Below are 12,560 nucleotides of genomic sequence, written 5' to 3'. Positions count from 1 at the left end.
GATGGTTTAATATTTACTGGAAGTTTGAAAATGTACAAGAAGTTTAAAAACTTTGAGCAACAATACTTTACAAACTCCCAGTGTCATTCATTGTGTACAGTAACCAGCAGTGATCAAAACGTCAGGTAAAATGAAAGCACATAGCACAAATCTTACAAGCTAGCCCATTTAGAGAAATGGAGAAAGAACAGATGTAGCTGCAGTTTATTATTATGTATGAAGGCAGAATCTGCCTCTCTAGCAGCAGTTGGCAGACATCTCCAGAGAAAAATGCTGAAGGAGAATTCCCAAAGCAACTGTTAAATGTATTGTCTTCTCTCAAACATTTTAAATATCAACACCACCATAACATTATAGAAAAGTACCTACAGTAAATGTCCTCCTTTTGGCAATAGTGTTTAATTAAATTTTAATTGTGTTTATAAAATAGGATAAATCTAATACACGTTATGCAATTAAACTATATCCTGAAATCAGACTGGTTGCCAGAGTCTCATCACAAGACATCAAATACCTGTACTAATTTTCAGATACTTCCATTGACATTCACAAATTCAGCAAACACATTCGCAAGAGTATTTTAGATTATTAAAAGTATATTTTAACAATCTAAAATGGTATATTAATTAAAGTAATCCAAAGTAATTATTTAATTACAAATTTACAATTTTTCTCAATTCTCAATCTTCTGGATGTTCTCATATCCAGTAGGTATGAATATCTCTATACAAGCCTGGGATCAGTTTCTGCAGTTGATGTACTGTATACTGATGATCTGTCCATCTCAGATAATCTAGCTGAATGACCTAAATATCTATCACTTCCCTCGCGTACCAAATATAGCCTGAAAAAGCACGACATTTTTCCGTTTAAAATCATTGACTCCTGCTAGGTTTACTGGTGTAAAATATGACTCTGACTTGCTTAAAACCCAAAATCTAAATATTTAGTCCAATGTTTGTGCATCTACAGCCATCTCTTCCATCAAGCAGATACCCAGCTGCTATGATCTATGAAATCACAGATCATGGAATCTGTGGGTTACAAACTAGCAGTGGAGGAACAGTGGTCACATGTTTACCAAAAGGTCTGGAAGCAGTGTGTGACTTAAAATCAAACTGAATCTGACCTCTTGTGTTCAACAAGGCATAGGTCTGAGTCTTCTTCTCTTCAGCAGCTTCATGTTATCACTTGGCCAGATCACCCATTTCCATGGTATTAACTTCCATAAAGTTAAGAAAAAGAGATATCTGTCATAACCGGCGTCGCCGCATTTGAGACCCAAGAGTGTAGGTGTGATGGACCAGGGGGAGTAGCACCAGCTCAAGGGCAAAACGTCTTAAGTCTGCTGACCAGAGCCTGAGAGTAAGGGCCGCCGGGATGTTGCTCTGTTCTGCCCAGGAGCTCCTGGAAAAATATTGGAGGAGGAGGAGGTGGAATCACCTGGGGTGCAGGCAGATGGACTGGAAAGCTGCATGGGAAGGGTTTTGCAGGGAAGACTGGTGAGGAAAGGGATCTCTGATCAGTCTTTTTCTTGCTCAGTCTTCCATTTTTGAGGAACGACTTGATCTTGGTGGAGCCATATACCTTAGTCTTGACTGTGTTCCAAGGGATATTTAAGGCCTTTGAAATATTTTTATATCCATCTCCTGCTCTGTGCCTTTCCAAGCTTTATCTCAGAGGTTTTTTAATAGAACTGTGTTGCCCAAAGTTGACTCTTGACTTTAAGATGCACCACCCTGCAGAGGAAACCAACAGGAACAACTGTTTTATTCTGAAATAATCAAAATCACCACAAATGCAAGTGGAGGCTCATTAAATTTTGGAATTTGGAAGGCAATTGGTTACATCAGGATGAATTTACAATTGGTATTACTAAGAGGTGTATACACTTATCCTGACCATTTCCCTAGGTTTTCATTTGTAATTACTTTTCAAAATGTTTGAGCATTTGTTTTTCACCATGGGGTTATGTGTTACAATGTGTACACAAAAGTAAAATAAATTCTGATTGAATGTTTCTTGATTTCAGGCGACTAGGCCACACAATATATTACTTTGAAAGGGTGTGTAGACTTTCCTTAGGCACTGTAGATTAAAGACATTTCACCATTGTAACATCCCAGTGTGTGATCCATGTGTGTTGTTGATGCTATGTTCCACACTTCCTGACTTCGGTTGTTCTCCCTCCCCATTGGTTCATTAATTCATCCAACTTGCTGTATTACGTCATCATCAATCAGCTCTCGAGCAATCAGAACTCAGCTTATTCAGTACTTAACTTGGAGGTGTTCAGAATGAGGGGCCTTTCATCTGACTTTGTTCCTGCTCGGTTCAGCTTTGTTTCGCTTTTGTTTTGCTACGGCTTCGTTTCTCTCCATTTTTGTTAGTTTCACTTCGTGTGTGTTTCCATATAGCTTCGACTTTGTGGGTTTGTGTTCGTCTTCTTGTACTTTAGTTTGTTGGTGTTTATCCTTTTTTTCTCTCCATTACCTTGCCCTAACGTGTCATATCTACCTCTTTGCTCCTTTGTACCCTGTTCCTTGTGTCTACTCTCATTTTCCTTATTTGTATTCGTAGTTCACTCTTGTATTTGTGTGAACTGTTGTGTATAGAGTTAGTTAAGGTTGTCAGGTACTTTCTGCACACATAGTTGTCTCTGTATTAGTAACATTAGTTTAGGACGGGTGAGTGCCTTTTATCTTGTATGGTTTTGGGTAGTTAGAGAAGGTTAGCCAGGGCGATAGAAGACACCGAAGACCGAATGTTTAGGGTTTTGTTTTGGTAGATAGGTCAGCTTTCCTTCACTTTATTAGCCAGCTCCATTTTGTTTGTTATTTTCTTTTCTTTGGCATTGCTCTAGTTCCCTTTCCTTGTGTGTTATTGTGTCTTAATTACGTACCAGTCACTTATTCACTTTAAAATAAATCCCTTTTGCACCAAACTTGTTGTCACTCTTCCTAAGTCCCTCACCAGAAACCCACCTGCGCCCAATACCATCCTAAATGTTACACCCCTTTACCCCTAGACACTTGGGGTAGTAACAACCATTACGGCTAATCACAGCAGCCAAAGAAAATCTACAGAAAAACTGTATCTGTAGATTGTACTTGCTATCCTATGCTTTATTTACCTGCTATTTATTTCTTTTCATTACCTTTCAGCATGGAATGAGCCTTTACCTGTTCCTGTATTTCAGGATAGCTGTTAGAAATCAAACTGGCTCTGTTTTGTGAGCCTCTACACCACTACAGTGTTGAATTAATTCTTGGCGGATTTCATGAACAACAAAAGCAGCTTGGTATTTTCTGTTTTCTTAACCCTCTATATTTTTAATTTAATTTAAGTTAATATAATTTAAGTTAATAACAAAAGCAATAAATATTATTTGTCTTTAAATGCATTGAAATATGGAATTGACAAAACTTGGCATTGTTCAGTCATACAGGTTCCTTTGTCTTTCTCCAGTTTGTAACTGGTGTCTCTCATGCTTCAGCCTGGACGTCTGACCTTGTTTTGGACTGCCTTAAGTGTTTTAGCTGGCCTGTCTCTTGGATCTCCCTCATGGGTCTTCCCTTGTTTTCTTGTTTTCCTGGGTATGAATCAAGCTTGCTTGGTTACGGCTACTGACTACTGTCTCAGATTACCCCCTTTTTGTTTTCGCCCTGGAAGCTACTGGCTTAGACCCCCACCTGCTTATTTTACAATTTTGGACTGCGTTTTGGTTTCACTTTCATCTGCCTGTTGACCACCTATTTAAGACTGCTGCATTTCATCAGGTGAGTGCAGTGATGTTACATTTAGTAATAAGACAGAATGTGCATTAAAATCACATTTGTGTTCATATTGAAAACTAGTGAGTGATGTGTGTCTGTGAATTTCATAACATTTTTTAAACTTATATCACAGCTTGATACAAGTTGTAAATTGAGATTTTGTAGATGCCAATTACACGGGACTTTCTGAACAATATGTGCAAGGCTCATCAAGACTTATTACCTCTACCAGCAAGGCAACTGTTACCTCTAAATCATAGACTCCAGAAACCTACTGAGCTCCACTAATAGCAGCACTGGATCTGTTGTGTTGATACATTAGAGAAGTGATTGCAATGATAGATATACTTGGGTACAAGCCAAAACTGAGAAGTTTATTCAGCTTTTTTTTCTGAATTTTAAAATAAAAATACTCAGTTATTTACTTTAATACTCCTCTTAAAATTACTTTAAATATTGTAGATTTTCATCCATACCAACAAGCCACTGACTCAGGACAGTATCAGGCATTCAAAATATCTACTGTATATAATGGCCGTGAATTCACACAAGATAGTGACTTTTGTCTGAAACCACATTCCCCAGAAGGCAATAAGGAATGACCTGCTGTCCTTAGTCATCTGACCAATTTGTGGAAGACAATAGATCAGGTCACATTTAAAACCAGCAAGATGAGGTTTTCAGATGGCTGTTGATCTCTGCACCAGAGGAGCAGTGAAGTGACTCACTGTCCAACCACCAGCCAGAGAAATAAAGACAGAGTGTTGTTTTATTTCAGAAGTCTTGGACAGAGGCTTTGAATAAAGTTGGAACCGAGTCTGAAGAATGAAACTGAGTTTGATGGAAGGGATACGTTTTGGAAGAAACGTTTTTTTTAATCTGGATGTTTTCACTGTCATTTGTAGTTAAACAGTGATAGTTTCATTGTCATTTATAGTACCGAGAGGGTCTGTATTACAAGAAGTTTACTTAAGGGGCTTGAGGAATAGTTTTGAGTAGTATTTCCTCCCATTATACACAAAACAGCCATTTTTTTGTTTTGTGTTTTTTTTACCTTATGGGTGCCTTATAGGTGTATGTCTTCTTACCTGAGATCTGTCTATTTTAAAATGCCCTTATCTGATCACATTATTTCATACTGTATTTCTAAAGCTGACACCGGAGCTGGCTTGCCAGTTGGCAGACATGCTCCCATTCACACCTCAGAACCCTGTTGTTGCGTAGTCCCCAGTTGATGCCACATCACCTGGCTCTCATGCTGCCACTGCACACTGGCACATCTGGTGCAACCTGTATCTGAACCAGACATCACCAGGCTGTACATCTTTATTTACACTAAAGTAGAGGCTTTTAAAAGAACAAGTCAGCCTTGTGATTCTTCCCTGTCTCTCTTTCACAGTGTCTTGCTTCTGTGTTATGTACAGTATAGTTTGTATATTAACAACTTTAACTAAACGCTGTGAAGTATTGTGAGTAGAAATTACATAGGAGGTCAGTGTATTGTAGATATTCCTAAATATCTTTAATCATACAGGATGGACTTTGTTTTTTTTCAATTTGTTTTTGGTGATATTTTTGGATCAATACCATTTTGAATATATGAACATGCACGGAAGCAGCTGAAGATCTGTGGGCTCTGCTGGTATTCCAAGAGGACAGGAATACCAGGACAGGTTTACATTTACAGCTTAAGTCTTCAACTCAAAAGCAACAAAACAAGGTACCCTTGATCAATCTATTATAGCAGTTCTTTACAATCAATGAAGACAATGAATAATAGTTCTGTATTGAATTGAGACTCTTATGATCCATTTTTATTTAAAAAATTAACCAAGCTTTCAGAGTTTGTAAATTAATAGCACAGTAATACAAATTGTAGTATTCATGGGCTGTGCAAGACTGCCAATGGTGAAGCTGTCAGCAAAGGTCAGAGGAACACGAGAGTCCAAAGGGTTCAAAAATAGCATTGTCCAGTGTGTGAGTCAGGACACAGTAAAGATAGGAAGGGTGAACACATAAAAATATAAGAAAATAAGGTTACAAATGACAGATAGCTATTTGGCCCATCCAGTCCGCTTGGTTGGTAATAGACTTTGTAACCATATGTTATACTTTTTGGAACATATTTTGAGTTTTGATTAGAGATGTGGCTCTGGTTAAAATAGGGATTGGGGATTGTATTAGTGCTAGGAATTTTATGAATACTTATGCACCTGCTATGTGTTCTGGAACACTGGTTTTAAAGGATTATGGATGTTATTAGAGTGTTACAGGCAGTCTTTTTGATGGTGTAATAATGGCTGTAGGATGTCATCCTCCTTTTATTGAAAACAGTTTCAATGTGCAAAAAAAACTTCTTCCTGTTCTCACTTTCATACTGTATGCACTCTGCAGTATGTTTTATGCTTTAAAAGTAATAAAAAAACATACATACTTCTTCTATTTTTACCAAGCTAGGCTCATTCATTTGTGAAAATCTATTACTTAACAGCTTGTCCATCATAAACATATTTTGTTTTTCTGATTTCCTTCTATAATCAGGGTCCCTATTTCACCCTATGAGATATACTCTGGTGACACAGCCCTGTAATAACTTTCCTCTTCTATATGTTGTTTTGTCACTTGTTTCTTATGGTTTGGATTTTTAAAGTTTCTATTTTGAGAAACTGTAAAATTATTTGCCCTGGACACTAATGTGCTATGAGCCATCATCAAAGTCCTTTCACAGGGATAAAGCTCCAATGTTGTACCAACCAATGTTGCTAGTACTGAAATGCTGTATATTAAAGCCTCGTTAAAAAATTGCACTGTACTGTATAGAAATAATATTTTTCCCTAACTTTGAACTTGATAATCAAATGTTAACGTAAGACATTAGAACTTTGCCAGTGCTCAAAATCTGGCTCCCATGATTCATTATTAACTTGTTTACAAAGGTTTATCCACAAATTGGCATGGTGACTCTCTGATTGTACTGCAGGGGTATTCGTATTCAATCCTGTTCCTGGAGGGTCTGTGTGTCTGCAGGACTTAATTCCAACTCAGCTCTTAATGATCTTAATCAGCTCATTACTGGCTTAATTACAGCATCTGAACAACCTCTTCCAACTCTAGGTTGATGTTATTTTAAAGAGAAAACCTGAGATAAACACACAGGTTTTTCTTATAAAAATGTTAGAGATCTGTGCTTCCTATTTTATATTTGTACATCATCCTAAATCTGAGCATTTGTCTCTTTATTTAACCGTTATTTTCTGTCTGATGACCTATTTGTAATTCAATTACATGCATTACCTTGAATACTTGCTGCCTGTTTGTTTGAGGAGGAACTTGGTTTATGTGAAACTTCTTTAAAAGTTTCTAAAAAAATCTTATATACTGTGCTATGTATTAGGCTCTGTATAGACTAATAGCATCGTTTATTTAAAGAATTCTAGAAAGTTAAGCAAGACCTACCTTTTCTAAGTCCACATTGACCATCTCTTAGAATCATAACACCATAGAGATTTTAATTTGCTACTAATAGTCTATATTGTCAGTTGTGTCACTTTATGGATAGGGGCTACATTAGTAATTCTGAATTACTAATCTAGGTAAAGCTTATCCATGTCTTTATCTCATCACATTTGGACTTCTGCAATGCCCTTTACTCTTGCCTTATCAATCAAGCTTTGGCATGACCTCAGGTTTTCCAAAACTCAGCAGCTGTTGTGAAACATTTTTTTAAATGATATTTGTTGAATTATTAAGAATGATTTACACTGCTGTACATTGCTAAATCATATTTAAGGCTTTCATCCTTATTTCAATTAAATATCTTAAGATTAAGTTTATAGAAAATGTTCATATTCATAAAGTAGTTAAGAATGAATCCATCTTAAGTACTTTCAGTGACAGAGCAATTATACATATTACCCTGAAAACAAAAACAGTCATAATCCATCTGAAGACAACTTTGATATAGCTTCCTACAGTCTGTTACATCCCACTAGCAGATCAAATCAGTCCACATGCAGTCAATTCATGCAATACACTGAATTATGTCAAATTAAACTGAACAAACCTTTTGATAATTTGTTGCCTTTAAATCCACAAATGTGTACACTTAGTTGATGTTTCAATTAATCTCAAAGGAAAAATATCAAGTGAATTTAGATAATATGGTAATATGGGAAATCATAAAACTGATTAAAAGAACTGTAGTGTTTAAAGAAAGTTGTTGGTACATAAACACAAAATATCTTGGAATTCTTCCTGTGATAAAATATTCATTGTGAAAAAAAAACTATATCCATGCTGCATGATACCTACTGGATAACAGCTGCTGAGCTGCGTACTCAGATATCATCTTATAGATACATATACTGTATAATTCATTTTCTGTACTTTTTAAAATAATGAAAATATCTTGATTTTGATTTCACACATATATGTAAAACTTAATGATGTCTAAGGTGTAAATGCTAACTGATGGTACCACAGAAACTATAGAAGCATTCTCAGGGGAAACATAGAGCTACAGTAAATGAAAGGCAATGCTAACTAAGAACTAAATACTTAATCAGTTGTACTGGGAATTGTGTATGCTGAAATGTTTTTTTATTTTCTGGTAAACATTTTAACCTAGTCAATCAAATAATTTAATAAAAATATCACCATGTCTTAGTTAGCAGCTTGAATATTCTCTTTTTGTTCTGAAGATGACTTGATAAGTTATTAGAAGATTTGATGAGACCTTTATTAGGTGTTCAGGACAACATTTTAGAGTATATACTGTGCATCTGTAGTCTATTTCAGTTTTTCAAACATTCTTGGCAGATGCACAATGCTTTCTTTGTCAATTATAATTTATTCATCATAGAATAAATTACACTGAATTGTTTTTTAAACTTTGCCAGGGGGGAATTCCAGTGGGACTAGATTCACATTAGTATTACTTAGCAGGAGAGGATAACACAGACTACACACATAAAGCAGAAGAAAAGAGACAGAAAGGATCAAGCTTGAAGGCAAATTTAAAATAAAGAGACAATAATTAGGGAGAATACAGAGTTCACATACTAAACAAGTCTATTACTGTCTTTGGAAAACTTGGTAATCTTTAATAATTTACAGTAACTTTCAGACTGCGTTTTAAAGTGCTCTAGTTGATATTTTGATTGACTGTATGAAAGCACTTCTTAATGGGTTATTATAATACAATATAAGAATAAATTAAAAGGGCCAAAACAAAAAGACTTCTAGAAGTAGATAAGGGCAAAGTACACACCAGAGCAACACCAATGCACTGGGTTCTGTTGTCAAGTGGCCTAGAAAGTCCTTTCAGTGTTATTTCCCATGTCCTATAAGGCAAATTGTACTATTGACATAATTTTCAACCTCAGTATCCTGCTCTCAGGTGCAACAGACCACTTAGATCCTACAAAAAAACGTGTGGTTTTACTAATCATACCCATCCTGTCTGAGTTCCAACTCCCCGTATTTGGAAGGTACAGTATTTGGAAAGCTGTGGCCCATTGATTTGCATTGATGTATATGTAATGTATGGATTCATTTGAACAGAAAAATAAAACATGATGCAATATTAGAGAAAACACCAAGGTCTTTAATAATATTAGGAATTCAAATTATATTTCTGTTGAACAAAATTGCATTTTTACCTTATCTTTATTTAGAAAATATTTCAAATGTTATTCTAAGTAGAATTTAATGTTTTAAATGAAATGCAGTGTTATTCAGAAATTCTAGGAATGCAATAGTTTTTTATTTCATTTCAATTACCATAAATTATGAAATATATTGAAGCTAACTTTTAGAAAAATAAAAAGGTAATGCTAAATATAATTAAAAATGCTTGCAATATCTCTTGATATCTCTTTAAGCACGGTAAAGTCAATCATTAAGAAGTTCAAGGCTCCCAGACACTACCTAGATCAGGTTGTCCCTCCAAACGGCGTAGCTCTGACAAGAAGACACTGTACTGGTTAGGTATGCTGCCATGAAAATAGCTATTTTGAAAGATTAAGAGTTCAGTGGCTGACATTGGAGAAAAGTAGTCATCAATATCCCAAGAACTCCAAAAAGTGGGCTTCTGTAGAGCTTAAAATCTATTTCAGATTCCACATGGGGTTAGCAACAAAGCACTGACAGAATACTGGATACATCTGCAAAGCGTTACATCTGATACAATCCAATATAGTCCCATTCCGACTGTCAGATATTGTGTTATAATGATGTGTGTCTGTTAGGGGTTCGGTAACAGGGACCGAACCAGTGAGTGAACCCACTTGCAGGAGCAAACAAAACCAAGTCGTAATCCGAAAGCAAACCGTAATCGTAGGAACGAGCCGAGTGTCCAGGGGAAGCCAGAAATCCGAAGGGGACCGAGTACCGAAGCCGAAACGAGATCCGAGGTCGTAGTCCGTAGAGCAATCCGAGAATCCAGGGGTAGCCAGTAATCCAAAACAGAGCGAAAGTAACCAATCCAAGCCGAGATCCGAAAAGCCGAAGTCCAAAGGGAAAAACCGCAAACCGAAAGCCAAGACGAACACAGAGTAGAAGAAGCACAACCAGGAAGCTCGAAAGGGAAAACCAATACTGAGCAACGAGGTAGGGAAGGACAGGTGTATAAGTAGGATGAGACGGGGGTGTGGTGGTGAATGCGAAAACTGATAGGTGAACTGATGGATAGGGGCTACGCCTACTTCTGCCTCCTCCGTTGCCGAGAGGCAGGGATCGTAACATTACCCCCCCCTCTACGGGCGGCTCCTGACGCCCTAACTGGACGATCCGGGAAGTGAAGGTGGAAGTCTTGGATGAGGTTGGGATCCAGAATATCCTCCTCCGAAACCCACGAGCGCTCCTCCGGGCCGTAGCCTTCCCAATCGACGAGATATTGTAGGGCTCCACGAGACCATCGGGAATCCAGGATTTTATTGACCGTGTAAGCAGGGAGTCCATCAATTACTCGAGGCGGTGGGGGTTTTTGTTGCGGTTTAGACAGGGTGGATCTGTGAAAGGGTTTAAGGAGGGAAACATGGAAAGTAGGATGGATCCGAAGGGTAGGAGGCAAGGCCAGTCTGTAAGTTACAGGGGTGATCTGGGCGAGGACACGAAAAGGACCAATGTACCTGGGAGCAAGCTTGCCAGATGGTTGCTTAAGAGGGAGGTTACGAGTAGATAACCAAACAAACTGACCACGTCGAAGTCTGGGTGGGATACGACGGCGCCGATCAGTCACCTTCTTCTGCTGAGCGGAGGTGCGAAGAAGGGTGGCCTTGGCCTTCCTCCAGAAGGTCTTCAGGTTAGAGATGTAGTCCTGAACCGAAGGTACCTCTGTGTTGGGATGGGAGTCAGGGATAAGAGGAGGCTAATAACCTAAAGCACACTTAAAGGGAGACATGCCGGTAGCTGTGGTATACAAAGAATTGTGAGCATACTCTGCCCATGGGAGCAAGGACACCCGATTGTCATGGGTAGAGGAGATATAAGTCCGTAAATAGGTCAGCAGTTCCTGATTCATTCGTTCAGTCTGACCGTTGGCCTGAGGGTGATAAGCTGAGGTAAGTGAGACTGAGGCGCCCAGTGACTTACAGAAGGCCCTCCAAAATCGGGAGACAAACTGGGGGCCCTTATCAGAAACAATATCCTTAGGGATGCCATGCAGTCGGAAGATATGTTGTACAAACAATTCCGCTAGTTCTCGAGCTGTCGGTAAGGATAGTAGGGGAATAAAATGGGCAGATTTAGAAAAACGGTCTACCACCACCATAATAGTCGTGTGTCCATGGCTGGGTGGAAGGTCAGTAATAAAATCTACTGAGAGGTGGGTCCAAGGACGGTCCGGGATGGGTAGGGGTTGAAGAAGGCCCGCTGCCCTCATCCGGGAAGACTTCGTTTGGGAGCAGATAGAGCAGGCCTGGACATATTCCTTGACATCCTTGGCCATAGTTGGCCACCAGAAGTCTCTGGAGATGAAATCCAAGGTACGGTGGAATCCAGGGCGTCCAGCGAAGCGGGAGTCGTGTCCCCATTGTAAAACTGCCGATCTGACGGAATTAGAGACAAATAACTTGTCCTGAGGGCACTGAGGAGGTACCGTCTGTCCTACCAAGGCTCGTCGAACAATTACCTCAATGTCCCATCTTACAGCTGCCAGGAACTTACCAGACGGGATGATGGGTTCTGGAATCAATTCGGCCTCAGGGGGGTCGTGGATCCGTGAAAGGGCGTCTGCCTTGATGTTCTTGGAACCTGGAGTGTAGGTGATCAAGAAATTAAATCTGGAAAAAAAAAGGGACCACCTAGCCTGGCGAGGACAAAGACGTTTGGCCGACTGCAGATACTCCAGGTTTTTATGATCAGTGTAAATTAAAAAAGGGTGATGAGCACCCTCTAACCAGTGCCTCCATTCCTCCAATGCCAGCTTAATGGCCAAGAGCTCACGGTTACCGACGTCGTAGTTAATTTGGGCAGGTGATAGCTTCTTAGAGAAGAAGGCACAGGGATGAAGAATCTGTTTTTCTCCATGACGTTGGGAGAGAACAGCACCCACACCATGGCCAGAAGCATCCACTTCGACCACAAAGGGCAAAGTTGGATCAGGGTGTTTTAGGATGGGGGCTGTAGTGAACAGGTGTTTCAGACGCTGAAATGCTTCTTCGGCTTGAGGGGTCCATTTGCCTTGTTTAGGTCCTTTACGGGTCAAAGAGGAGTGATGGGAGTGACCACCGAGCTGAAATTTCGAATAAACTTCCTGTAAAAGTTAGCAAAGCCGAGAAATCG

At 38.9% G+C, this 12,560-nt stretch overlaps 1 protein-coding gene across 1 annotated transcript; it reads right to left on the bottom strand.

The window, feature by feature from the left end:
• Positions 1 to 1,323: 1,323 nt before the first annotated feature.
• LOC148820299 (uncharacterized) lies at positions 1,324 to 12,347 on the bottom strand. The gene is made up of 5 exons (XM_088934215.1): positions 12,176 to 12,347; positions 11,181 to 12,029; positions 10,907 to 11,111; positions 10,558 to 10,786; positions 1,324 to 1,569 (listed from the first exon to the last, which is right to left on the bottom strand). The coding sequence occupies exons 1-5, from the start codon at positions 12,345 to 12,347 to the stop codon at positions 1,324 to 1,326; spliced, it is 1,701 nt and encodes a 566-aa protein (XP_088790341.1).
• Between the last annotated feature and the right edge of the window lie 213 nt (positions 12,348 to 12,560).

This window comes from Atractosteus spatula, chromosome 15, assembly GCF_055471065.1.
Source record: "Atractosteus spatula isolate fAtrSpa1 chromosome 15, fAtrSpa1.hap1, whole genome shotgun sequence".
NCBI classification, from domain to species: domain Eukaryota; kingdom Metazoa; phylum Chordata; class Actinopteri; order Semionotiformes; family Lepisosteidae; genus Atractosteus; species Atractosteus spatula.
This window is presented reverse-complemented; position numbering and strand designations above follow the sequence as displayed.

What these genes read in the sequence shown, in the direction of transcription:
- LOC148820299 (XM_088934215.1), bottom strand. Translation starts at nt 12,347, where the DNA reads ATGCTTCTGGCCATGGTGTGGGTGCTGTTCTCTCCCAACGTCATGGAG. An exon ending in TTGGAGGAATGGAGGCACTG is followed by an intron (nt 12,030 to 12,175) that starts GTTAGAGGGTGC and finishes CCTACACTCCAG; the next exon opens with GTTCCAAGAACATCAAGGCA. An exon ending in TTCACTTCCCGGATCGTCCA is followed by an intron (nt 1,570 to 10,557) that starts GTTAGGGCGTCA and finishes GGCTCCACCAAG; the next exon opens with ATCAAGTCGTTCCTCAAAAA.